We start from the raw sequence: 27,357 nt of genomic DNA on the forward strand, positions 1-27,357 counted from the left end.
GAGGGCCTGCTCCAGTCCCACGTCTGCCGGGAACTGGCTGTAGGACCTCTAAGCAGCCCAGCGTCTCCGGGCCTCCAACATCTGGGGCCCCCGAGCTGCCTGAAGCCCCGTCTTTCCGGCTGGTGTGCGTGCAGCCACCCCAGCCCCCACCTCTGGAAGGCCCTCCAGGCCTAGTTCTTCTGCTGAGAGCCTGCTTCACGCCCCCCAGCACACGGGGCAGGAAGCCCGGGCGGGTACCTGTGGCCGTGGGCGGCTGAGTGGCTGAAGCAGTTCATATCCTCGTGGAGGGAGGAGGCCATGCCGTTGGTCTCGAGCATGCTGAGGAGGGGGTCGGCGCCCCGGCTGAGCAGCAAGCTGACCAGTTCGTAGTTCCCTGGAAGACAAGGTGGACCGAGGATGCTTCCACCGCCCGTGCCACTGCCCCTCTGCTGGGCCTGCCTGGGCAGCGAGTGTGGCAGAAACACTGACGATGGGGTGAAGGGGAGCCCCTGGGACCCAGAAGGAGGGGCTTCAAGGCTCGCCACAGTGATCTGCGTGTGCAGCTCAGCCAGGCTGGGTGACACCGTGGGGAGGAGCAGGTGGACCCGTGGGGCAGTAGGGGACCCTCACTGGGCAGGGCAGCGGTGTACCTACCGGCTGCAGAAGCCAGCTGCAGGGGTGTCTCTGCATAGCTGTCCTCGCCACCGGTCACTGCCGAGCCCTCCACGTGGGCACCAGCATCCAGCAGCAACTGCCAGGGCACAGGGAAGACACTTCAGGTGGTAGGGAGTGTCTGGGGCACGTGCAGGGAGGCTTTGGGGAGGGGCCTGTAGTTCCCTCCTGTGGCACATGGTAGGGAGTGTCTGGGGCACGTGCAGGGAGGCTTTGGGGAGGGGCCTGTAGTTCCCTCCTGTGGCACATGGTAGGGAGTGTCTGGGCACGTGCAGGGAAGCTTTGGGGAGTGGCCTGTAGTTCCCTCCTGTGGCACGTGACCAAGGACCGGCTCACCCGGGCGTCCAGGCAACCAGAATTTTAGAACTCCTGGTTACCTTCAGGGCTCTAAGTGTCTAGAATCTTCACCTCCACTCCTGTGGCCTTGAACCAAGCCCCTAAGCTATAGGGACCTCTGAGCTATTTCTCCCTTTCAAACAGTTTCCTACAAACTGGCTGCAGTGATCTTTGTAAGAACTCACACAGATGAGCAGAAAAGAAGGCACCACCCCCCAATCAACCGGGGGAAACTGGGGCTCTGGAGGCAGCAGAGGTAGTGGGAACGGCAGAGGTGTTAGAGCTGAGTGCCAGTGCTAGCCACAGACCAGTGGGTGACCTGGGGCAGGTACCTCAACTCCCCAAACCTCAGTCTTCCTCATCTGGAAAATGCAAAAGAGGCCCGCCTTGCAGCCTTGCTGGGGATGAAGTGAAACGGTGCTCACCTCTCCATAGGGGCTCAATAACTAGTGGCTTTTAGGGTTCTCATCAGAGAGGTTCGGTGAGCTACCCAAGGCTGGGAAGTGTGGGGCTGGGGCAGAACCTCACTGTCTGGGACACCAGGTGGCCTCTCCCCATTCTAGCAAGGGCCAGTCTTGCAGGGGACAGATGGGGCAGGGCTAACAGATACCAAGCAGCTCCAGCTGAGCCGGCCGGCTTTGCCTTGGGGCAGGGGTGGGTCTGCTTCACCGAGAGGTGACTTCAGCTCCATCTCACCTTTCCTGACTGGCTGCTCTGGAGGGAGCCGCCTTCCAACCCTCCCAGGTTTCCGGAGACCAAAGGCCCCTCAGAGCCCGTGCTTGGCCAGCTAAGGCAACACCACAGCCCCGCCACCTGGAGACCAGGTCCGAGGGGCCCAGGCTGACCTCTCAGCCTCCCCACAGCGTGGAGCATGGGGGCGGCTGTCGGTAGGAGGCCCCGTCAGGCAGAAAGGGCATCGCTGCCTGAGCCAGTGTGCCAAGGTGGAAGAGGAAGAGGCCTGCCCGTCAGGGTGAAAATGGGCACCAGTCCAGGTGAGTCCAGGGCACAGCCCTGCAGGCCAGTCTGGGCTAGCGTGGAACTCTATACTCGGGGCCTTAGGAGGACGCGCACCAAAAAGCAGGCAGAATGTGGCAGTCAGCCCACTGACCACCATTTACTGCATCCCTCCTATAGGCCAGGCGTGGGTGCACAGCGATGAATAGGCCGGACACGACTCCTGCTCTCAAAGGTCCCACAATCTAGCAGACAGCAAGGGTGGAATACGAACTCCCAGGAAGGAGTCTGGAATCCTGTGGGCCTGTGGCCTGAGGAGTGAAGGAGTCTGGGAGCCGAGTGGCAGTGTCACCATGCCCCATCCACGGCTTCCACTTCTAGGCCTGAACCCCCTCCTCACGCCAGCCACAGCTACTGGGACCAAGGTGGGCACAGTGTGGCTTGGCTTGACAGGCAAGCTGTGCCAATCTGAGTCCTCTTTCAGGAACTGGGGAGCTGAGAGACTACGCCTGCTACCAGGGAGGGGCAGAACCGGAAGGACAGCATGCTGTATAGAGCCGGCAGAACTCATGAGGCAGTAAAAACAGCTAAGGGTTGGAAAGATTACTGGAGGAGAGAAACGGAGCACACCTGCACAGATCCCAGATTCCAGCACGCCCCAGGACTCACCCACAGATGCAGAGACGCCAGGCAGGCCTGGTACTACTTGGGCCTGTGTCTTGCTCCCTAAAATTCTCACATGTATCCTCACACTGAAGCCTGCTCCTGGAGGCAGACCAGGTGGGTCTTTGCTGACCAAGTGAGCTAGCGTTAACTAGCGCCTCTGGTGTCTGACTCCAGGCTGCTGCTCACACAGGTAAGGCTGGGGATACGCCTGGGGCTCAACCCACCCAGCAAGATGAGGGCATGCTGCATACCTGGCAGGAGCTCACCTGGACCACAGAGATGTGTCCATGTAGGACAGCAAATGTCAGTGAGGTCCAGTGCCGGCTGTCAGGGTGGATGGAGGGGTGCCTGGGAGAGTTGCTTGGAACCTGGAAAAATAGCACAAATGATCAGTGTTTCCTAGGTCAGTGACATTCCTGGGCAGGTGACACAGCCACCTGAGCTAAGGGGAGCCCTGCAGGGATGGTGACTAGGAGTCAACTCAAGAGCTTTCTACATTCGATTGGCAATGTCTGCCTGGAGTACCCTGTGCAAAAGGCTCAAAAGGATGTTCAATTAGTGATGTCTGCCCTGGGCAGAGAGACAGCAGAGAGGGAACACTTTATGCCTCAGAGGGAGGTAGAGCCAGAAGTATCTGGGGATGGTGGGGATGGCTGGGGATTAGGTTGATAAAATGGGAAAGGTGCTACAGTAACAGAATTACGGCCATTCTCTCTGCTCGACTCCCCTCTGAGCTTACTTCCTCTCTGACAGAAAGTTCAAATCTTGAGGAAAAACCCTCTTTGCTAACTGTGATCTCTGTGCATCTTGCATCTTCAGTCCTCTGAGACACGTCTAGTTGTCCATAGCATCACAGCCAGCATGGATGACGAAGACCTTGGGGTGTTCTCTTGCTGGGTTAGGAGCCCGGTGCAGCCCTTGGGGGCTTTCTCACCTGGATGTCCAAGTTTGCTCCAGCATCAATTAACATCTGGACCATCGCTTCATCCCCAGCAGCACAGGCATACATCAGCGGCGTCATACCCTACATGAACCAAAGGCAGATGCTAAACTGTCTGCAAACAGAACATGAGGACACGTGTTCCATAGGTGTCTGCCCCAGAAACCAGATCCAGGTCTTCCTGCTTGACCAGCTGCTCATCCTGAACAATCCTGTGTCTTGTGCTGAACAAGACAACCTGCCCCTCCTAGGCCCACTGGACGTATGACACCTGAAGGATGAGGAGGGGACATTTCCATGAGCACTACAGGTCGCCAGAAGGGCAAAGGGCACAGGCCCCATGGCCAGACTCTGGTGCAAAGGCTACTTCTGCTGTAAACTTTGTACAACTTACTTGTACTCCTCTGTGCCTCAGTTTCTTTATCTTTAAAATGGGAATAACAACAGTATCTACCTCATTAGGTTGTTGTAAAGAGTATGAGTTACTATGTATAAAGTGCTCAGTACAGCTAACTAAGGATAAGCTAACTAATTAACATAACACAACACTACCACTGCTACTATGTTACACTGCCACATCCAAACCCACCCCAGGCCCCGTGCTGGTAAATCACCGTGTGAAGTGACTTACATGCATCGTCTCATTTAATGACCATACCATCCTTATTAGGGAGGTTCTGTTATTGTCCCCACTTCACAGACGAGAAGCAGAGAAGGGGATTAACTTGCCCAACAGTCACACGGTAAGTAAGAGGATGAACTCAGCTGGAACCCAGGTCTGCCTCAGCTGCGAAGCTCTCCCCTGAGGCATCTCACGGAGGGTGGAGAGGTTGACTTTAACATCTCATGCTGTGAGCAGTTCTGAGCTTTTCTGAAAACTGAGCCCCAATCCCTCCCTGAGTTTAGGTGGGCGATTAACGGAGCTGCCTCCCTGGCGGGGAATCTCCTCGGTGGCCAGTAATAGCAAAGGCAACGTTGGAAAGTGTTATTCCACAGCTGGATGCTGGCAAGCGTTTGTCTGGAGCCCCACGATGTTACTTATTAGGTTATCTGTGTGTAGACAAGATCTCCTTACCTCATAAATCCTTGCCTAGTGCCCAGAGATAAAGAAATGGCCCGAGATTAATCACGGGTGAGAGGCCTTTTTACCCACAGATCGTTCTGCAGACACTGAGGCTGAGGGAACAAACAGGACCGAACATTTAGAGAAAAGCCCGCTGCCACCGAGTGAGAATCTGGCTTTGTTTTATTCCCCTTGGCACATGCTTGACTTCTTTTTTCTCCACACATCTGAACATGATTCGGAGTGTAAACCAGGCTACAAGCCTTCTAAGGAGAAACTGCTTTTTTTGTGTTGGCCCCTCCCCACTGCAGGCACCTAAAGAGGCCAAATCAAAAGAGGCTGATTAACAGATTTCAGGGATGATCATCACCGTATCAACAACACAAAACTGGATGGACCTTTATTGAGCATCTACTATGTGCCTGATGTGAAAGCCTCACGATAACCCTATGGGGCGGGTACTTTATTCCCACATCTTAGAGGTGAGGGGACAGGCTCAGAGGGGTGCTTGTCCAAGCTGCCACAGCTATGACAGGAGGGCTAAACTCCAGGTCTGTCTGAAGCTAGTGTCCATGGGCTTCCCCACTGCACTGCTGGAGGAAGATGATGACCCCCCAGGATGAAAGCCCCATAGCCTGCATTGACAGAGGCACCTCGGGGAGATCCCAGGACCCAGCCTGTCGCCTCCCTGAGCTCGGCTGCAGCATACCTGTCCTAGCACGCGCCCGACTGTCCCGCCCCGACGCTCCTGCCCCCAGCATCTCCTTTCCCTGGAATGCCTTCCCCACTCCTCTCCATTGCATCCCACCACCCCTCACTCCAGCTTGGCCCAGATCCCCCAGGAGAAAGCCTTCCCTGGCTGCTCAAGCCCGACCTGTCAAAGTCCACTCTGGCTTGGGTTTGCCAGGCACCTCATCATGCTCTCCACCATGCTGTCATCTCATCCGAGAGGGCTATGTGACCCTTCAGCTGTCATTTAACTTCCCTCATGCTTCTGTGTGGGTTTCTAAACCCATATAGGAAATCCATTACCTATATATTGCAGAGCTCACAAAACTACATCGAATACACAAACTGCATCTTCCACAGTGGTGAAGAGCCTGGGGTTGGACCACTTGGGTTCTTCTAATCCCAGCTCTGCTCCTTACTAGTTGTGTGACCTCTGTACCTCAGTTTCCTTATCTATAAAATGGGGATGATACCTACATCGTAGGGCTGTGGTCAAGATTAAATGAGTTCCTCTGTGCAAAGTGCTTAGAGCAATGCCTGGAACACAGTGAGTGCTATATAAACGTTAGCTATTCACAGCAAAAACAAAAAACAAAGCAAGCCCAAAAAGTCAAGTTAAATTCTACCTAAAATTGTTAATTGCCTCCAACACTTCCTCTCCCCTTTTCTGGCTTCATTTAATGCCTTAGCACTTTTCACTAACATACTCGTGTGTTTGTGTGTGTGTGTGTGTGTTTCTCAGTATCTGTCTCCTCTAATGCTAACTCACGAAGGCAAGGATTTCTACAGGCCTGGAACGTGGCAGGCACACAGGATGCTCCCAATACAAGTCTCAGTGATTATGATCTAGAGCTCGCTATCAAGCTGACTCCTCTGGACTCTTTCCCAGCCCTGCACCCTACGGGGCAACCTCCAGCCTTCCAGTGAGGGGAAGCAGAATCCCTGTTACAAAGGATTTCCAAGGGGTGTTAGGGAAGTCTCTGAGTTGACATTGTACCTGGATGGCAGGGCACGATTCAGGAAGCAGCCCACCTCTTAGAGCACAGAGCTGAGTGGGCGGGTCTCAGGTTTGGGACAGAAGGGACTGTGCCACCGGCTCCAGAGGTCACGAACCCCTGTGGACTCTGGTCCTGAGCCTGGCTGGCGGAGCGCTCAGAACGCACCTGGTCATCCATGGTGTTCACCCCGTCGGGACCCAGGGCCTCGATCGCCTGGCTGATGAGGTCTGTCCTCCCGCAGTTGAGCATGCGGAAACCCAGGTCCTGGTTGAATTTTTCAGTAGCCGCTGGGGCATCCAGCCTCCGGAAGGAACTGAAACAGCATTCGGGTCTGCGCAAAAGAGACCGGGGTGTGTGAGCATGGCTCTTCCTGCTAGGACATGGCCTCCCTATGAGAGGTGACACAACTGTTCTGGGCTGATGTGTGGTGTGAGGATGAGGTTGGGGGGGGAGGACTGGGAATTACTATCTAATCGGCAGTGACTGGCCTTGTCACGCTCGGTGACAGGAAGAGCACATAAGTCGGCTGTTCTACAAACACGTTAAAGACATGCTCTGAGCTCTTGGGAGCTGTCAGTTGTCAGAGACAAGGTTCCCATCTAACATAATCTCTCAGGGGACTGCTCTGAGGAGGAAGAAGCTCCAGCTTTTGGGCCTTGGGCCACAGCTCTTGGCTGTATAGTTTCTGCACAGAGAAGGGCGCACTCTCACTCTCTCAGTCATAGAGGCCAAGCTCCAGTTCTTGCCTCTCCATCCTCTCCCCTCAGTGCTTCCTGGTGAGGCCCCGAAGCAACAAAGAGACAGCAGAGAGTGGCCCAGACTCCCATTGCAGCCAAGCCATCCTACCAAGGAGAGTCACAGATAAAACCTGCGTCTGCAGAGGGCCCACAGGCTTCCAACAGGTGGCTTCAGCCTGGAGTCGTGATTATGCCAAAGAGTAAAAAGTACATGCCACAGAACGACGTCCTGGCATTTGCAATGGAGACAGAAGACAAAAAAAAAAAAAAAAAGCAAGGCTCTTCCAGGTCAAGCATGGCCAGGGGAACGCTTCTCTGAAACAACTTCAGGAGGCCAGTCCAATACAAGAGAGGCACATTGGGAAGGTAACTAAGAGCCCAGGCTTGGGGCCATACGGGCCTGGGTTCAAATTCGGGCATGGCCACGTTGCTAGCTGAGTATCTCTGGGCAAGTTACTGTTCCCCCTGACCATCAGCTTCTCCATCTGAAACATGAGCATTAAAGCCCCTTCTTCTCTGAGGTTGTCACGAGGACTGAGAAAGTGCACGTAAAAAGGAAGGGCTCAGAGCCGGTCTGCACCTAGAAAGTGCTCCAGAAAATGGTGGTAACCGCAGGAAGGAGGCCCACTTCTGCTGCATACCCCCAAATGGCCCGAAGAGTCAGACTGCGAAAGCTCTCCCACCCAAATCCAAATGGGAGTCTGCCCTGCGGGCCCGACCCGTGGCTGCAGAGGATGCACCCGAGAGCAGCCAAGGTCCAGAACACATCAGTTCCGACAGGTGCGCTTGTGCAGAGAGCACCTTAGCGCAGCTCGAGCGGACCGCCTGCAGCCCCTGCCTGCTGCCCGCTCCCGACCCAGGAGGAGGAGGGAGCAGAGGGCTGACCGGGGGCTGGGCATGGAGACGCCCCCCCGCACCCCCCGCCTCCCTGGTTCCGTACTTGAGCTGCCGGGGCTCACAGTCCAGGCCGGGCAGCAGCAGCCGCGCCGCCTGCCGGATGTCGCCGCTGTCCACGGTGAGGCTGCGGCGGTGCTCCGCGTAGGTGATGGCCACACGCATCCACTCCATCAGCGGCGGCAGCAGCATGAAGGGCCTGGGAGGCAGCAGAGAGAGGGGGTCAGGCCTGGGCGGTCTGCTCCCTGAAGCACAGAAGGGGACCCCCTTCGGCACCCACTCTCAGGACAGCTGCGGAGGCTGGGTCCCCTGCAGCCTTCCGGCTGTGGGAGGTGGAGGGGGCCTGACTCTTCTCATGGAGAGCGCGATCTGCCCCATTCTACAGGAACTCAGTCAGGACTCGGAAGGAACCCCTGTCGTGGGCCACGAGCAGAGCCTGAGGGCCTTAGGTGGCCCATCAAGGAAGGGGCTTGCCAGCATGTGGAACTGGGGACTCCTGTCCCCTCCACAGAATTCAGACGGGGTCTCCCTCTCTGCAGAGGGGAGAGGATGCCTGCCTTCTGGGTGCTGGGGTGCAGAGGAAGGAGTCGAACAGACCCAGGCTCCAAACCCAGCTGTGCCCTTCATCACCACAGACCACACCCCGAGGCTGTTTTCTTCTTCACTTGTGAGATGGGGCAGTCCCCACTTCTCAGGATCATCGTGAGGCCACGTGAGACGACACATGGCACACTACCTGTGTGTGGTTGACAGCCACTCCCTCCTCAACTGAGCCCCGGGCTGAGGTGGGCCTACGTCACTTCCTGTGGCAGGCAGGGTGGCCCCAGGCTGGCGCCCGAGGTCCTCCAGGGAGGACCTGTCCCAGGACCTATGTCACACCCAGAACCCATGGCCACGGCGTGGGGCAGCTAGGAGGAGGCAGGGAGAGGCGGTTGGTCCAGCAAGGCCTCTGAGCTACAAACTCAGGGGGTACCGGTCACAGGCATTCTGGGTGCCAGCAGGGGGCACCATTCACAGGACAGCGACTAGTGCCCCCTGGTGCTGAGCAATACCATGGTCCTGCCGCTCAGGGCCGGTCCCTCCCCGCCCCAGGCCCTGCCGTCCCTACCCCACCAAGCTTGACTCTGGTCCTCCGCCCATTCCGGCCCATCCCCCACGGTGAAGACCTCGGAAGACCACTCCACAGCCCAGCAGGCCCCATGCTGTGGAGGGGCCCCGACTGCCCGTCTTGGCTTCATGCCTACCGCCCCCCATGCCCCCTCCACACCCCACTTCATCTGATACCCTGGGATCCTTGTGCGTTAGGCCTTGTGCTGTTGCCATCTTTCCCCTAGACACGCAAAGAGGTACTCTGTCCAGGAAGACGACCTCCATCCTCTCCCCTCAGCTCCTGAGTAAATCAACTGCGGGGAGTCACCTCAAGATGCCCTCACATGGCTGATCTCAGATCTCAAAAGCTTAGGTCACTTCAAAGTTTGCAAAGCTTCTCTTCTTGAGGGCAAAGGATGCTTTCACTTCTTTCTTTCTTTATTTATAAAGAGAATCGGATGGGATTCTTGAACGTGGTTCATTTGGAAATTATTTTGATGTCCTGGTTCTGTCATTTCTGAAAATATTTCTAGGTTAGAGTCATTTCACTGATGCACTGAGTGTACCAATCGCTATGGTGACAAGGCGGCCACAGGCTGGGAAAGCCTTGTAGCCTTGGCCTTCAAGGATGCCCAGAACCTCACTCAACTTACTTTCCAAGCCTGGCTCACACCTTTCATCAGGACACACCTGACCGTCAGGCATTCGTGGTTCTCAAGCCCACCCTGCCCGTTCCCACCACCACAAGAACAAACCAGCTCTCACCTCTGCCCATCCAGATCCTATTGATCCTCAAGGCTTAGTTCCAATGCCACTTCTTTCTAGAAGCCTTCCCACATCCCTTTTCCAAAGAAAATAATCTCTTCCTTCTCCAAGATCCCTTACAATTCTATTCCAGAATGAATGCGTCTCATCTTCCTGACTAGATTATTCCTCTTCAGGACAAGAACGATGCCTTCCTCATCTCTGGTTCTCTAAAATGTACCCAGCGCAGGTCCTAGACACAACAGATCCTCAATAAACCGAATGACTGCAAGGATGGCCAAGCATCAGGAATGTGGCATAATGCATCCAAGTTATCAGTTCTGGACCGAGTCCTGTTTCTGCCCAGAAGAGAATGGCATATACTTTTCAGAGTCACAACGTGGACCCGTTAGAGTGGGAAGCCAGGACCCTATGGTGGGGGGGGAGCTTGTAGAATCCAGGAAGGAACAACAATCCCTTTGTGAATTACTCCCGTTTCCAAGATCTTCTTTAATTGTGAATGCCCATTTGAATTCCCCCCAAATGTTAGTTTGGAATTTTATAATTCTTACACTCCAATGCTACAAGGCAAGCTCAGAGACATACTTCTACATGTCAGTCCTTCCGACCCAAGGGGAAGGTTTTATCTAAACCACCAGCACTGGAGACTGAAGGGTGAACAAAAAGACGGTTCGTGGATTTGCCAGCCATTCTTCCCTATTGTGGCCAACGGCCAAGACAAAGAGCCGCGTGTGGCCGCGAACGCTCTAAGCAGCATCTCCCAGCTGCACTACGGGAAATCCAAGAGGGAACTCAGGAAACCATGAAGTCTAATCAGATGGTGTCATGATTCATTCTCCCGCCTTGTGCCTCTTATAACTCGGCACAAGAAAAGACGCAGTGTTGATAACAGGTGGGCAGATACTGGGGATGGGTTCATTCAGCCTCCATTCTACCATCTTAGCTGAAGACGTGGAAAACTGAAAACTACATTTCCCAGACTTCTTTGCAAATTAGGCTTCACCATTAAGACGAAGCTGCACGAGATCTGGTAAATGGATGTGAGGCGGAGGCCGCCTTTGTGTCCCCTTTGCTTGTTTCTGCTAGCAAGCCAACTCATAAAACAGGAGGGATTTTTTTCCCCCTACAGAGCATTCCGGTGTCCATTTCCCAGCTTCCTGAGTGCTCCAGAGGCAGCAGTACTGCTACTGAAGGCAATGGCAGAAGCTTCTTGGCTCCAGCTTCAATCCTGAATTGCAGTTCCCAGGGTTATCTCCGAGGGAGTAGCCACCCTGATAGCAAGTTCTGTATTGTCCTTGGAGTCATTCCTGGAGGTTCAGCCTTGAACCTACTCCTTGAGTCCTTCCAATGATTCTTTTGGCACCAAATTCCCTGCATTAAATCCCTTCCTGTTTAAAACACCTGATGTGTTTTCTGTTTCCTGAATTGCACACTGATTAATATTCTTCAACATACAAAAATCCTTCAGGGTTAACATTGTCACTCTGCCTCTGGGGTGGTGGCTGGTGCCCACCTGTCCACAAACAAGGCCATTGCAGCCCCCCAAATGACCCCTTCAGGCCTTTCTCCTTGGTCTACCCACCTCCCTGACCTGCGGCCCATGGGAAGGTAAAATGATAAGCAATTCATGGACTTTCTCAGTAACATCCTTCCCTTGGCCTGTGGGTTCCAGGCTACTATTTCCTTTCTGGTAATTTCATCTAGCCCACTGGGTATGCTGAGAAACTGGCCTGCATTACTGGACATTCTGGAAAATCCCTATAAAAACTCCCATCTGTACCGGCCACGGCTGCATCCTGACTGTGGAGTGAAAAGGCTCTAGAGGAGCAAAGCTGGGAATGACTGAGTATGCGTCATCCCCAGGGTCTCTCTGCTTGGTTCCCTCGCAGAGAAAAAAGCCTGTTTCCCTCTTCTTGCCCTTTCCCTAGGCTGAGTGTGGCTGCAAGCCACTGACCTCCCCCTTTGCTGGGTCTGGCACCACGGAACAGCGGTTCTCAAGCACTTTGGCCTCAGGATGCCCTTTGTACTCTTACAAATTACTGAGGCCCCCAAAGAGCTTTTATTTATGTGTATTGTTCTAGCGCTAATTATTGTATCAGAAATTAAAACAGAGACTTCAGACATCTGAATACACAAACTCATATCCCGTCAGCCATCAGAGTGACACTATGCTCACCTGTCACACAGCTTCTGGAAGACTCCCTGGAAACTTGTGAGAAAATGAGTGAGAAGGCAAATAACACCTTATTATTGTGAATATAATTTTGACCCTGTGGACTCTGAGAAGTCTCATTGAGAACCACTGCCTTAGACAAATGTAGTCGATCCCTGAGGCAAGGCTGCTCTCAGGCGTGGGGCTGGGATTCTGTCCCAGTCCAGCCAGTTCTAGAATGGTGTGTGTTTTATGTGCGTGCTCCCGGCCTAAGGACCTGAGGATCCCACACTGAATCCTCCCTGGGAGACAGCCCTAGTTTTAGGAAGCAGCCGAACTGGCTCTGTAACCTTGGGCAGATCACTACCTTCTTTGGGCCTGTTTTTCTTTTAAAGATGGCGTTAAGTCAGTGGTTTCTAGACATTTTCCATCATGAGAAACCCTTTTGCTGTCATTTCACAGCCTCCACATGACAACAGCTGTACCTACTATACCGAGGTCAAGAGCATAGACTCTGGTGGGAGACAGCCCTAGGCTGCAATCCATTGCACTCCCAACGAATTAAACTGTGATCCTGTGCAAGTTATTTTATCTCCCTTAGCCTCAGCTGCCCCATCAGCAAAATGGGTATAAATAACAGGACCACCTCACAAGACGGTCAGAAGTTATGTACATAAAGGGCTTAGCACAGCATCTGGCACATGGTAAGTTCTTGGTAAAGGTTAACTATTACTACCATTTTAGTGTCTGTTGATAGAGAAAATACATAATAGCAGAAAAGGCTATAGGAATCTGGTCCTATTAAATGCCTCAGCTCCAGCCTTCTTCAAGTCCAGCCAATTCCCTCTCCACACACCCCAACCCTCCAGCAAGTATAAACATGTAAAGCTTGCAAAAGCCTGCCAGCGAGCTGCCCACCACCCACTCATAAAACAGAGCAACAAACACAACCGCTAAGTGGAGTGTGCTCTGGAGACCGTTTCTGGCCGTGCAGACACTTGGCCTCGGCTGTCAAGAACCTTGAAGAGGGGAAGGGACAACGACAACACAGACCCAGGGGCCATGGGGTCAGAAACATGCAAGGTGGTGACCGGGTGCGCACGGGATGACTGTGAGGGACCTGCCGCCCCTAAATGCCATTGGCGGCCTAACCAACCTCAGAAACACCACACACACACACACACACACACACACACACACACACACGCACGCACGCACGCAAGCACGCAAGCACATCCGCATCCGGTCAGGCTGCTACCGTGACAAACAAAGCCACTTAAAAGGGTCACCGACTGGAGCATTTGTCTTTGTGTGCATAAAATAGCAACTAATGTCACGTGGGGGGAGGTGTAAAATACACCAAAGAAAACGGGTCTTTAACAGGAAGCGGGGTGAAGAGGAGGAAATAGAGACCCGGGGAGGCCGAGCATCTCACCCAAGGTCACAGAGCCCTTTAGCAGCAACAGGGGGCCCAGCCCCATGTGTCATGACTCAGTTTCTCTTCCTCTCTCTTTAAATTAATCATACAGATGAGCCTGAGAATATCAAGCCAATGGGTTCACAAGGTCCTTCAATAGGACCAGGCCTGCAAAAGCCATTTTTGCCTGTTAAAAAAGTGAAAGAGAATAAACTTCTTAAGGCCTTGGTTTTAAGAGGTCCCTACAGCCTGGGGAAAAACAAAAACCTCTGCCCCACTCAGCATGCATATGATTGATTGGGATTACAGTCCTATAAGCAGTGTCTTAACAACATGAAACAGGAAACGCCTCCAATTTCCAGCTCAAAGCAGGCTCTGTTCTTCCTTGAGGTGGGCAGGGCCTTAGGGAGAGAGTCAGGTTGGTAGATGGGGCACAAGCCTGGAACTGGAGGCCCAGGCGTGAGAAGGCCTTGTGCCTCTGTCCCCAACTGGCAGGACAAGTCTGGGGCCAGCAGGTTATGTCCTCTCTGCGCCCACCCACGAGGACTGGGTTCAAATACTCAGGCAGGCAGATCTGGGAGGTGCCCACTGGCTGGGCAGGGCCTCGAGACCCGGCCTGAGCTCAGCCCTGGGAAACCGGGCAGTGGTTTCTTAACTTCCACTGTTGGCTGGGAGGACACAGGACTCTGGGGCGCGGGCCTGGCTGGGAGGGTCTGGGGAGGCCCATGTTGCCTTAGAGTCCACCCTGCCTGTTAGCATCCTTAGTCTAGGAGAGGATTCTCACAGGGACCAGCTACACAGCTGCAGGTGATGGTCAAGGGAGGGGGTGGCCAGAATGTCTCCCACCCTCAGCCCTCAATTCTTGCACCGACTCTGCCCCACCTTCAGTGGGAATCACTGCTGAGCACTGGCGTTGAATGGGGTGACCTTCCCCCCGAATCCATCGTTCTCAGGGACCTTGCTGGGAAGCACGCCGCTTCCACGCCCTACCCTGCTGTGCCGCCTGGGCTGGGAGCTGGCAAGTGGCACTGTCAGGAACCTGAGAAGATGCCAAGCTTTTCCCAATCAAGCGACAGCTCTTCAAGCAGAGACTGCTCTAGGAAGGTCAAGGTCGGCTCTGCTCTGCCAGCTCTGAGGCCCTCACCACAGGTCCCCCAAGACTTCTGGAGGGCCACGGTGGCCGAACACCAAGCCAAAACATCCATGGAGAATGAAACCAACATTGTCCCAAATGAAGTCAGATTCCACTCCCAGTACAAAGGAAGCGATTCTAGTCTGGTTCACATCTTGGACTAATTCTTTTTCTAGAATTGCTTGGTAAACCAGAATGGTTTGGCTCAGCTTGGAGTCAGAGCCGGGCAGGCATCTCTCTTCTGACCCCGGGGCCTATCTCCTCTGGCAGCCCCGCTGCCTCAGACCCTGCAGCTGACCCCTGGCAGAATCCCCACGTGGGGTCAGGTGACTTCTGTTAGAGGCAGGGCTTAGGACTTTCTTCTGGGAAATACACTTTTCTTATTAAAACCCATCTGGTACAGATTAGAGGCACTAGAAAAACCTCCAGTTGCTCAGATATGCATATGGATATAAATTTAGATTACAACCAAGTCATGATTAGCTGTGAACCATTTCCCTGCCTCTTCCCATTGGCTGCCCGTCAGGGAACCGAAACGTGAGCTGTGGGATGGGAGGCCAATTGGGTAACAATCGGGGCATCCTGGCCTGGCTCTGAGGCATCCAGGAATAACTGGGAAACACAAACAACTAACATGTACAGAGCATTTGCTAAACACGTGGCATTGTTTTAAGCCCTTTATATCTATTGACTTATTTCATCCTCGTATCTACTTTATGAAACAGGTACTATTATTATCCCCATTGTACGCATGGAGAAACTGAGGGCTGGAGAGGTAAAGTAACGTGCTCCAGGTCACGCACCTAGTAAGTGGCAGAGCTGGGATGCGGTCCCAGGCGGGGTACCCCCCATGTCCAAGCTCCCAAATGGTGTACTCCACTGCCACTTAGCTTAGTAAGCTGGCCCTGGCTTTCCATTTTTCTGGACCTGGACATCCTGGGGACTAGACCACTTCTGAGAGGGAAAAGGAGTGCTGCTGCCCACAACACCGGGACAGCAGGCATACATGAGAAGTGTCTCAGGCAGACACAAACACCTGGTCACCCTGGCATCAGGCACTGGGGTAAGGCACCTTGCCTGGCTCATGGGTCTCCTCCAGGCAGTGGGAGGCCCTCCCTCTCTGCCCACCCGCCCTGAGCCTGGTCCCCATTCTGTCCTCAGCACCGCACCCTCACAGCACTTTGCCCATTTGGTATCATTTTGTTTGTTCGCATTCTTTGTGTCTGCTTTCCCCTCGGGCTATAATTTCTCTGAAGGCAGAGACTGTTTTACTTACTGATGCTGCCCATCCCCCAGCACAGAAGCCCATGTTAGAAACTCAACCTTTGAATTCAGAAATGCATAGCCCAGGGAATTCCCTGGCGGTCCAGTGGTTAGGGCTCTGCGCTCTCACTGCCGAGGGCCTGGGTTCAATCCCTGGTTGGGGAACTAAGATCCTGCAAGCTGCGCGGTATGGCCAAAAAAAAAAAGAACAGAAATGCATAGAACGTTTCTCACTCCTAGAGGCAAAGCCTTCTGGCTGCTAACATGTTCTCAGGGGTCCGCTCTTACTCCAGGACTCTCTGCAGGGCTCCCGAGCTCTAAGTCAGGCAGGTGAGCTCCTGAAATGGGGAAGTGCTTCGTCTTCCATTCTTGGAGGCTTGGGCTGGCTTGGGTATTAACAAATGGTTCTCTTCAGAAAAAAAGAAAATATTTCCCTGATAAAAAGATAAGCGTGCCGCAGGAGAATCTTCTACCCAGGAACAGCTTCCTGGGGGAGCTCGGCTGACGGGGGCTAAGGTGGTTTCTGGGAGGGCAGCTAGGATGGCACGTGGAGCCGTCTCAGGGAGGGGACGGCAGGTGTGGTTCGGCAGACGTCCATGTGGCCTTGAGCCGCGATGGAGGGGACACGGCCATCTGTCTTTGGTAACTGGGCCTGACTCCAGGGTGGCCTCTTACGTGGGTGGGATGGTACAGATTTCACTGGAGGCTGCATGCGGGCACCGCCCCTCCACCTTCCCCCCTACAGCAGGGAGGGCTCTGAGTGCTGCAAGGGCCAGGGCATCTATCTGGCCCATTTCTCAGGCCAAGGCTCCCCTGTGTGGCGGCCTGGCCGGCAGGCGGCCTAGCTGGCAGGCGGCTGGCAAAGCAGGCCAGAGCATCGCTGCTACCCACACAAGTGGAATGGAGCCCAGTGAAAGCAGGCCTCCCTCTCTCCGCGTGGCTGGGGTGTGGCTCCCTTGGCCTCGCGGCTGCACCTTACCTTCGGGGCTCACTGCTGCACGAAGATGCAAGAGACTCAGAATCACCCAGGCTCGGCGTCTGTGATGGCTGACAAGAGACCACAGCTCTTTCACCCTGTGGAAGCCAGACAGTCAAGGGCCTCCAACCTGTTCAAACACACACCCCTTCTTTTGAACACACACTTTCAGAATCATGGTGAGGGCACTGCCACCAGCGATTGGCCTCTGCCAGCAAGTCAGCTTGGGAGGGCCCAACGGCTTAGCTCTCCTGCTCCATTGACCCAACAGGCAGCTGCTGGGCAGTGGGCCAGGGGTGGGGTCATTTATTTACAGTCTCTGAATAGGTGTTCCTGTCCGGATTCAGCTGAGTATTGTCACACAGCACCCGCCTTCCCCACACCCCCACAGTCTAAGGCAGAAAGGTGACCCATTCACACTGTCAGGTAAAGAGTTTCCAGAAACTTCCAGGAGGAGGTAGAGGCATGGGGCTCTTGAGGCCTGGCAGGAGATTCCCGACTGGCAGCTAGTGGCTTTGACCTGAGCTGGAGACGGCGGTACACTCTGACCCAGCCAGAGGAAAAGGCTCCCAGCACTTGACCCTACTTTCTGCACCCACGGCCCAACTGCAGCCTCAGGGGAGATGCTGGCACTGGCTTCTGAGCAGCAAAACCACATTGCTAAGACTTGCTGAGGGCCTACTACGTGCCAGGTAAGAGGCCATTCTGAAAACGTCACCCTCTAACACAGCCACCCTGCAAGGGTGTTTTACAAATGTGGAAACCAAGGCTTTGAGAGGTTTGGACACACGTCTGAGGTCACATAGCTAGCCAACGGCGATCTGTCTGACTCTAAAAAGAGAGATTCCGAGGTCCTTCCCGAGACCAAACTGCTATACGCCAAGTGCTCTGAGCCTGCTGGCTGGTGGAGAACTGGGAGGCAGAGCGTGAAGGAGAAAAGAGTCGCCCCAGTGCGCCCACTGCCCCACTCTGCCCAACTCCAGCCTCCGCGCCCATAGCCTCAACAGTCCTGAAGGCAGCAGGGAACGGGGTGCTGGGCTGGGCCCCAAAGGGACACTCTGGACCCCTTAAGAGCTTTCTTCCCCCAAATCTCAAATATTAAAGCAGCAAAGGAAGCGGCTGTCAGAGGCAGTTGGTCTTGAGGGAGGAGGGAAACCTGGGGAGCCGGCTGGCAGGCAAGTAGGAGCAGGCCAGAAACCAGCCCAGCTGGACTCCAGACATCGCCCGAGCTCCTATCCTGGCCCATCCTCGGCGTCTGCAAAGTCCACAGCTCAGCCTAATAAGGCGCCTTCTGTACGAAAGCAAACTCCATTCCCTTCAGTTGGGACTTCCCAGCACCCAGGCGCCCTCTGGGAGACAAAGGGCATTGTGGCGGCCCCGCGACAAAAACACCCCTGGGGCTGGCAGTTCCCAGTCTTCTTCTTTTCTGTGGGGACCCGTGGGCGCAACAATGGGACAGGAAATCACACGCAACAGGCAGCCCCGGGGGCATTTGTCAACAGCTGGGTCGGGATCCTGTTCTTTCTCCAGCCCCTGTTATCTGGCACTGCCACTTCGTCTGTCCCCCATCCCTGGCTCACTCCTTCTTGGATGCTGGACAGATGCCCACCCTCTCTGACCACCCAGAGCCAGCTAACTCAAGCCTGTGGGGGAAGAGTCCCTGAGTGGTTGAGAGCGAGCAGCCCAAGTCACGCTGGGCAGGAGGTGCTTGATGGAGACCGGTTCCCAGGGTCTTTCTCTCTCCCCCGGGGTGGGGGGGGGGGCGGGAGGGAGGTCTCACCCGCCTGTCTGACACTGTGAATTCACTGCGTTCTTATCCTTGGACCTCCCTGCCTGAGCTCAGATTTGTCTCTTCCTAGCTGTGATCTTGGGTGCCCCTCTTACCCTCTCAAGCCCTCAGTCTGCTCTTCTGTAAATGGGAGTGGAAACGGCTTCCTCTGAGAGCTTGTGAAGATCTGCCAGAGAGTTGTGCTAGAGACTTATAAACTGTAAAGACTTGTCCAGATGCTTCTAACCCATGTAAATATAAATCAGGTCATATCACTCCCACGCTGAACACTCAGCGACGGCAGCCCGTCTTGTGCAGGCACTGTGGGCAAACCAGCAAGTGAGGGGCCAGGGGCACGACTACACCACTAACTTTAGAGTGCTTCACTTGCTGCTCAGTCTTTGAACCAATGGGTGGATGAAATCCAGTTTTTAGAGTTCTTCGAGATTCTCGGGTGGTGGGTTGCGATAAATCCAAAGTCTGTACATATCTCCGTTCAAAACTGTCTTCACTGAATTAAACCTTAGGACCATCTGGTCTACCTCATCTTCTCTGTCATTTGCCTGGTTCTCTGGCTACAGTCAGGGGTGGGTTACGAGGGAATTAAGGGCAGCGACTGAAGGAGGTATATATGAGAGGGAAAGAAAACATGCACTTTGAGTAGATGTGATTTTTAAATTCACCATTGTTTTGGGTTATTTATGCATTAAACATGATTTAGTTATTTGAGTCCCTCCACAGGTTTATGAAAACAGTAATTATACTGATAATCGCAGCCATCACATACGAAGAGCTTACTCTGTGCTAAGTCCTTTCAATGGATTATCTCATTTGATCCCTACAAAAACCTATGTAAGTAGATCAAGCCATTTTCCCTTATAAGCTGGGGAAACTGAGGCCTGAGAAATTAACTTGCCCATAGTTACACAGCTAGTAAACGAGAGAGCAGAGACCCCACAGATGGTCTTTCTGACTCCAAAAGTCCAACCTTTAGGCTCTATAGCCTATTTCACTAACCAAACGAAATATTTAACTGCCTACTCTGTGCCAGGGAATGTTCTATGTGCTGGAGTCACAGTGGTAACACCGGACCCACAGTGCCTACCTTCTAGAGGGGTGAGGAGGGGGCAGAAAAGGAAGTAAACAAATTCACAGACAAGGTAACTTCAGACAGAGGAGGGTGTTCGGAAGAAAATAAAAAGCAGCTAAGAGGATGGAGAATGACTGCGGGTGGGAGGGACAGCTCTCTGTGTGAACTGCAGACCACAGACGGGTCACTTCAGAGGTCACTGGATGCACCAGCCTGGGAAACACATGCAAACAAGTACTTAATTCACCCGATAGCTATTTTTACTTCTTTTGCTTCCATTTTGGGTAAGCAGATGGAAATTCAATGCACAAAAGGGGGGAGTGGAAAGAGAAAAAAGAGCTTAACATTGCAAATCTTCTTGAAATGGTATTTAAGGGAACCACAAGTCAGGAGCATAAAGCCACCAGTGCCATCATCTCTATTATTTGATAAGAAAACACTTTCGCAAGCCGAGCAGAAGATTAACGAGCCCACTTCTTCAGACTGAACGCGCAGCCTATCTGCGGACGCCTCCCACTTATGTGAAGTGCTCATCTGAGGGGAAACATCCCCCTCCTGCATCTGGACTGGAACAAAGAGAGGCCTCTCTTTGCTGTGTACTTCATGTGTGTTGGGGGCCCTGCCCCAGAACTTGGGGGGCCCCCAGGAAGTAGGCGCTGCTTAGATCTTCCCTCTACACAGGAGGAAACTGTGGCTTGGAAGGTAAGGAGACCTGTTCGGATCACACAGCTGGAGGAGGCGGCGCTGGTTTGACCCTCACGCATGGGCGCCTCTAAGGATGCAGGTCTCCACGGGAAAACCACTCAAGCGCCACCTAGGAGCATTTGCCTAGATAAACAACAACCACTGATGATTTAAAAAAAAACAACACAACCTATTCTGTGTTTTAAAAATGTACATGAAATGTAGATTTCATGTAATATGTCATGAAATATGCCCTTTGAAGCAACAAAATCCCTCTGCGACTTCTGCTGCCAATGTCACCCCACCTGTCCCAGTATCCTGTGGCTGTTCTTTAAGGCCCAGTTAAAACCCCCGTCTGTTCTGACACCACCTCCCCAAAGACTCCAGTCTTCTCCAAGATCCTCTGGGCGATGAGGATGAAGAAGATGAGGACTGACACACACTGTGTGCCAGGCACTGTGCTTTGCATATATTAACTCAATCCCCATGACACCCCTACGAAGTTGGCACTGTTAGTCCTGTGTTAAGAAGAAACTGAGGCATAGAGGCTAAACGAACGAGGCCACCAGCTTGTACGTGGCAGAGCTGGGATTGGATCCCGGCCGGTGTCAGGGCCTGAGGGCTGACGTAATGCATATCATACAACCAAGCTGCTTCTTACATGGTCTGGTGGTTTGTGCTCATTTTCTCCCTCTGTCTTGTTTTTGCCTCTCTTATTAGGCAGGAGACTCAATCACACAAGGCCTCCATAATTCCCTTATATCCCTTCCCTGCTGATCAACAGAAGTACAGTGAGAAACGTGAGGTAATTAGTGAAGCACTTAAGATGGTATCTGTCACTTAATATGTGCTCTATAATGCTAGCTATAATTAGCAGGAGTGTTTGTAAGTAGGAATAATATTAGGAGTTGCATTATTAACTATTATTATTGGTAGTGGCACTGGTTACACTGGTAATATCAATAGTAGTAGTGGTAATTGTATTAGCTGTAGTCGTATTACTAACCCAGATGCTGCCTGAGAACCCAGTCAGAATGGCCATCATCAAAAAATCTAGAAACAATAAATGCTGGAGGGCTTCCCTGGTGGCGCAGTGGTTGAGAGTCCGCCTGCCGATGCAGGGACGCGGGTTAGTGCCCTGGTCTGGGAAGATCCCACATGCCGCGGAGCGGCTGCGCCCGTGAGCCATGGCCGCTGAGCCTGCGCGTCCAGAGCCTGTGCTCCGCAACGGGGAGGCCACAACAGTGAGAGGCCCGCGTACCGCCAAAAAAAAAAAAAATGCTGGAGAGGGTGTGGAGAAAAGGGAACACTCTTGCACTGCTGGTGGGAATGTGAATTGGTACGGCCACTATCTGGAGAACAGTATGGTGGTTCCTTAAAAAACTACAAATAGAATTACCATATGACCCAGCAATCCCACTACTGGGCATATACCCTGAGAAAACCATAATTCAAAAAGAGTCATGTACCAAAACGTTCATTGCAGCTCTATTTACAATAGACAGGAGATGGAAACAACCTAAGTGTCCATCATCGGATGAATGGATAAAGAAGATGTGGCACATATATACAATGGAATATTACTCAGCCATAAAAAGAAACGAAATTGAGCTATTTGTAATGAGGTGGATGGACCTAGAGTCTGTCATACAGAGTGAAGTAAGTCAGAAAGAGAAAGACAAATACCGTATGCTAACACATATATATGGAATTTAAGAAAAAAAAATGTCATGAAGAACCTAGGGGTAAGACAGGAATAAAGGCACAGACCTACTAGAGAATGGACTTGAGGATATGGGGAGGGGGAAGGGTAAGCTGTGACAAAGCGAGAGAGTGGCATGGACATATATACACTACCAAACGTAAAATAGATAGCTAGTGGGAAGCAGCCGCATAGCACAGGGAGATCAGCTAAGTGGTTTGTGACCACCTAGAGGGGTGGGATAGGGAGGGTGGGAGGGAGGGAGACGCAAGAGGGAAGAGATATGGGAACATATGTATATGTATAACTGATTCACTTTGTTATACAGCAGAAACTAACACACCATTGTAAAGCAATTATACTCCAATAAAGATGTGAAAAAAAAAAAAAGAAACATCAGCCTACGTCAATGAAGAAAGACTATTCTCGGCGCCAACCGTCACCTAAGCATGTTTATGACCATTTTAGTAACGGGGGGGAGCAGGGGGCGGGTCTGGGGCATGACAGCCACCATTTATGAGTACTTTTAGGTGCCAGGCACTGAGCTGAGTGTTTTACCGCATTATCTCATTTAACCCGAGTAGCATCTTATTATCTTCACTGTTTTACCGCTGAGGAAACTGAGGCCTAGAAAGATGGGCTGATGTGTCCCACTGCTAGAAGGTAGCAGAGAGGGCACCTCCGGGATGACCCAAGAGGCTGCTGGAACCCTCTGACCCTTGGGCAGTACCTGAGGTCGTGGTATGGACTTCAGGTGGAGTGGGTAGGACCCCTACGGGCTGGCACCTTTGCCAACTCCAGTTTTTCTGAGTTCTGTCCACGTCCTTGCAGGAACCCTCTCAGCCAGCATGACATGGATCAGGGCAGCCAACAGATGGACTAGACACCCAGCACCTTCTTCCGGGACCTCACCTGGAAAAGGGCTTTGATCTCAGAGCAAAAACAGCTCCATGGGAACTGGGGACTGATAGGTATCAAAGCAGCACTCTGGGCCACTCGTCTCTCCTGAACCTGCCCAGGGTGCAGGACCACGTACCAGACTGCTCCAGGGTGGATCCTGGTAGAAGTGCCTCTCCTCGCAGCAGCACGGGAAGGGCTTCCTAGCGCCTTCATTCTCAGAGGGGTCCAGGTGCTGAGAGGGGATGTGTGGGGAAAGGGCAAGTGAAAATCAGCCAGTCACAGAAACACTGAGCAGGCCAGCGGTCCCCAACCTGTTTGGCATCAGGGACCGGTTTCATGGAAGACAATTTTTCCACAGATGGAGGTGGGGGGCGTGGGGCGGGGGATGGTTCAGGCGGTAATGCGAGCGATGGGAAGCGACAGGGAACGGCAGATGAAGCTTTGCTCACTTGCCCGCCACTCACCTCCTGCTGTGCGGCCAGGTTCCTAACAGGTCGCGGAGCGGTACCAGTCCGCGGCCTGGGGGTTGGGGACCCCTGTCCTAGGCCGCAAGCTCAGCCCTCCCCTCGTCTTGGCCCTGGAGGCCCCAGCTCCCCCGGGCATCGTTCTGGACCGTGTTTCCTTATTCTCACACTGCTCCTTTCTCTCTCCCCCAGATCCCACACTCTCTCTTGCCACGTGGTCTCGGCATATGCTATTCCTTCTGCCTGATACTAATCATCGCAGTAGCTAATACTGAGCACTTACTGTGCCCAGGTACCATTCTAAAAGTGCTACCTGCGTTAACTCATCAGCGCTCGCCTTACGGGTGGTTGTGAAGACTAAATGTTAGTTGTCCAGAGAACCTGGGCTCTGGAGAGACTAAGTGACAGCTTGAAGGATCTAAAATAAGAGAGCGATAAGTCTGATCTCAAATGCGCGTCCTTGAATCGCAGTTTTCCCCTCAGATCATGCTCTGCTGGCTGAGAAACAGAACACCAGATGTTTCCAGGTTCCATCCCAAGTCAGACGCTCTTCCTGGCTTAGTGTTCTGAACACCAGCAGGCCCCCAGCCCTCGGACCGAGCTTCCCTCCATGACGGGGCGCTGTGCAGGGCTGGGGAGAGGGAAGCAAGGGGGCCCAGGCTTGAAGTTAAGCAGCTGGGCTGGTTTGTGGAAAAGGAGCCCACCTTCGTTTCCAGTATTCCCAGATATTCCTCAAGGATCTGGCTTCTCTGCTGCTGCTGGCAGCACCGTTCGGTGAGTCTGAGCACCCCAGCTCCCGAGGTTCTGAGGCAGAAAATCAGATCACCCTCTATCTATCTCAGCCCCCTCTGCGTCTCTAGCTGCATCTGTCTCCCTCCGTGTGCTCTGCGGGATGATGTTCTCCTCCAGCAATTTGCTGGCAAGCCGGCAGACCTCCCTCTGCTCCGGCATGTCTACACGGCCTTCCTCCCCACTTCCCCAAACCCCTCATTCCCAGGAGGACGATGTCCTCTGCCCAGATGCTATTTCAGCTACCCATCCCTCTGCCTCCAGGCATGACGAGCAAGGACCACATTTAGCCAGATGTGGCTGTCCATTCTCCTCCAGACCATGGGGGAAGAGGCTCCCCCATCTCCCTGGGTAACCCTGGATCTCTGACAGCAAGTTCTTTCACTTTCTGAGCTCAGTCCTGGGTGATGACATGCCCTGCAGGGGGGCAGCTGTGACTAATCCTGTGTTTGAGATCCTGCTGGTGCCTGTGATGCAAAGCTGCCAGCAAGAAAGGGATCCTGGGAGGGTGCAGGGAGGCTCCAGCTGCGGGGCTCTCCCAGGACAGAGGAGAGGCAGGTGGGGCTGGAATGGCCCCAGAGAAAGTGGCCCCAAGGGCCATCACCCACCCAGATTATCTCAGAGCTTTAGGACTGGGCCTCAGCAGCTGGGTGGGAAAGCTGTAGCCTGGCATGGCGAAGGGCGAGGGCTTTCAGGTCAGAGAGACCTGATTCGAATCCTTGCCCAGATACTCAGCAGCTAGGTACCCCCTGGCCCCGCGCCCTCGTCTGTAAAAGGCAGGTAATGCTAACACGCACCTTGCTGATTCGCTGTGGAGCACAAAAGAAACAGAAGTCAGAGAGCTGCCCTTTAAAAGGAAAAGCTGGGTCTTTTCACATGTGGCATCTCACTCGCCCTCCCTGATGGGTCACTCAGCCCTGTTTAGCATATGAGGAGCCTGAGGCGTGGAGGGGCCTGTGCGGGAGGCTGGATCGGAGCCCAGGTCCCTGCTTGAAGCTGTGCTGCTGCCCGGCTCGCTGCAGAAGCACGTTCGACTGCCTTCTCGTGCCTCGCAAAGCTCCCGCTGCTTCTACAACTCCCTTCTCCCTCCAAACCCAGAGCAGGAGGCCCTGGGGAGAACGGTCCTCACGGAGAGATACTGAGGCCCCACTGACCAGCGCAGACGCAGCTCACGGCGTAGCAGGATGAGCTTCACACAGAGGGTTGAAGGCATGTCCCGCCTGCCCTGTCAGCACACTTGTGGTCACACACAACCCCCGTGGGAGGGAAGAAGGGTACTTTCTTCAAAGCGGAAATCTATAAGCACAGACTGGAGAGGCACCGTCAGTGGTGCCACGGGCCAAACCCAAGCCGCCAAACTGAGCTCCGGAGCCCAGGTAGGCGAGGCGGTGGAAGAGGTCCCTTAATCCCCACAGGCCCAGACATCCCCGAACCATCGAATCCCCAAGCGGAAAGCCTCCAGGCTACAAACCCACCATCGTACCTGAAATCAGAGGTTCTGTCCAATTCTGCTTGGGGGACCTGACCCCCATGTCCCAGACATGGGACAGAGGGAGGAACTTCAAGGGAATGAAGTGGGGGAGGGGAGAGAAAGAGACAGACAGACATCCCCAGACTCACAAAAGCAAAGCTTTGTCACCCTGGAGCCCTAGCAAACGCCGGCTCCTTGGTGCACAGGAGAGAAGGGCTCTGCTGAGGGTATTGGAGTGGCAGTGCCTCGTGGGGACATGCGTCCCAGCTTGCAAAGGAAAGGCCAGCCAGGCTCTCGAAGTCCTGCAGGGCCTGCCCTGTCAGAGTGCATCCAAGCACGGCAGGCCCCACCCTGCAGCCAGGAACCGGGCCACCAGAGAGCTGCCGGGCTGTCTGTCCCCCTGGGTATTTTTAAGGTGTCCTTTTAGTGCCCAAATCTGAATTTTTGGGATTCTTTTTTCCTGATGGTGGTTCCAATTTTCCACATGTCTGACACTCACTTGAAACGATTCACGGAAAAATGCTTTTGCAACCGACTTCTTCGTGCCACAGACAGTGTGGTTTGTAAATAAGGAGACACCTAAACACGTCCTCATGTGTATGTTGTCACTCAAGCTCAGCCATCGCAGTCACACACAGACAAGCAGCTCGTGTAGCACAGAAACCCTGATGTCACGTTTTAGAGCGTCAGGGGCTGGGAATCCCCCCAGGAGGAAAGCCAGAGGGTGGCCACAAAGACATCCAAGGGGTTCTGGGCACAGCGTCCACAGAAGAGCAGCTCCTTGGCCAGCACCACAGCCAGTAGCCACGGTCGCAGCCGGAGGGCCAAGCAGCCCAGCCTGGGGCAGCAGGTCCCAGGAAGGTTCCTTGTCCTCCTTTCCCAGCCACCTTTGCTTGGGTGACCCAGACTCAGGCTCAGTCTAGCACCCTTGGGGACCTCACCACTAACGAGCAAACCTCCCCTCCCCATCCCCACCCCCTCCAGATGTTTTCTTGGCCCTCTCTCCCTCCCAGCCAGCTCTGGCAACCACAACAATTTCTCCACAAAGCAGAAACAGCTGGGGCGTAGAGCCTGTGCTCTGGCCCCATCTCCCTGCTGGATGCTTCCTTCAGGAAACCCGGGGCCTCCACCTGCTGCCTTCTTGCTCCGTGTCAGGCCCCACCTGCATTCACTGTCCAGCTCCCCAAGAAATGAGACAACGATGGTCTAATAATGACACCGGTGATAATAACAGCAGTGGTAGCATTTATGGGGAATCTACTGTGTGTGTGGACTGGGCCACCATTGCTTCATGTCTCTCGTAATGACAGACGGTATGGTACAGAGGTTACGAGCAGAGTCTATGTGGCCTTGGCAAGTTACTGACTCTCTCTGTGCCTCCACTTACCCATCTGTAAAATGGGGCTGTGAAGAGCACCTATTTCCTGGAAGTGTGTGCCCACATGTAAAGTGCTCAGCACGGTGCCTGGCACGTGGCAAAGGCCCTATAAACATCGCTGATCATCATCGAATCCTTAAAACTGCTTCATTACTGCCCCATGTTTATAGCGGAGAAAGCTGAGGCTCAGGGAGATTTGGAACCTTGCACAAAGGTCTCAAGGTTCTTGAATGTCAGAGTTGCTGTGCGTTCCCAGGCCACCTGACTCCTGAGCCTCTGCATCCTCTGCTCCCAGCATTTGCCGTATGCCCACAGGATTGCCAGTGTTTTCACTACGGCTGTTTTTAAA

General features: G+C 53.6%; 1 protein-coding gene across 2 annotated transcripts in view; it reads right to left on the bottom strand.

Moving 5' to 3' along the window:
• ABTB2 (ankyrin repeat and BTB domain containing 2) overlaps positions 1–27,357 on the bottom strand; it is a 180,939-nt gene that overhangs the window by 11,809 nt on the left and 141,773 nt on the right. Inside the window, exons 4-9 of one of the 2 annotated variants that reach the window (XM_060018682.1) lie at positions 8,015–8,167; positions 6,503–6,668; positions 3,542–3,631; positions 2,874–2,975; positions 634–730; positions 238–373 (exon numbers count right to left, since the gene is read on the bottom strand). In XM_060018682.1, the coding sequence (XP_059874665.1) occupies positions 238–373; positions 634–730; positions 2,874–2,975; positions 3,542–3,631; positions 6,503–6,668; positions 8,015–8,167 (744 nt within the window). Of the gene's footprint in view, positions 1–237; positions 374–633; positions 731–2,858; positions 2,976–3,541; positions 3,632–6,502; positions 6,669–8,014; positions 8,168–27,357 lie in introns of both variants that reach the window. The other variant, XM_060018681.1, reaches the window with a different exon arrangement.

The sequence above is a fragment of the Delphinus delphis genome, chromosome 8, assembly GCF_949987515.2.
Source record: "Delphinus delphis chromosome 8, mDelDel1.2, whole genome shotgun sequence".
Taxonomy (NCBI): Eukaryota; Metazoa; Chordata; class Mammalia; order Artiodactyla; family Delphinidae; genus Delphinus; species Delphinus delphis.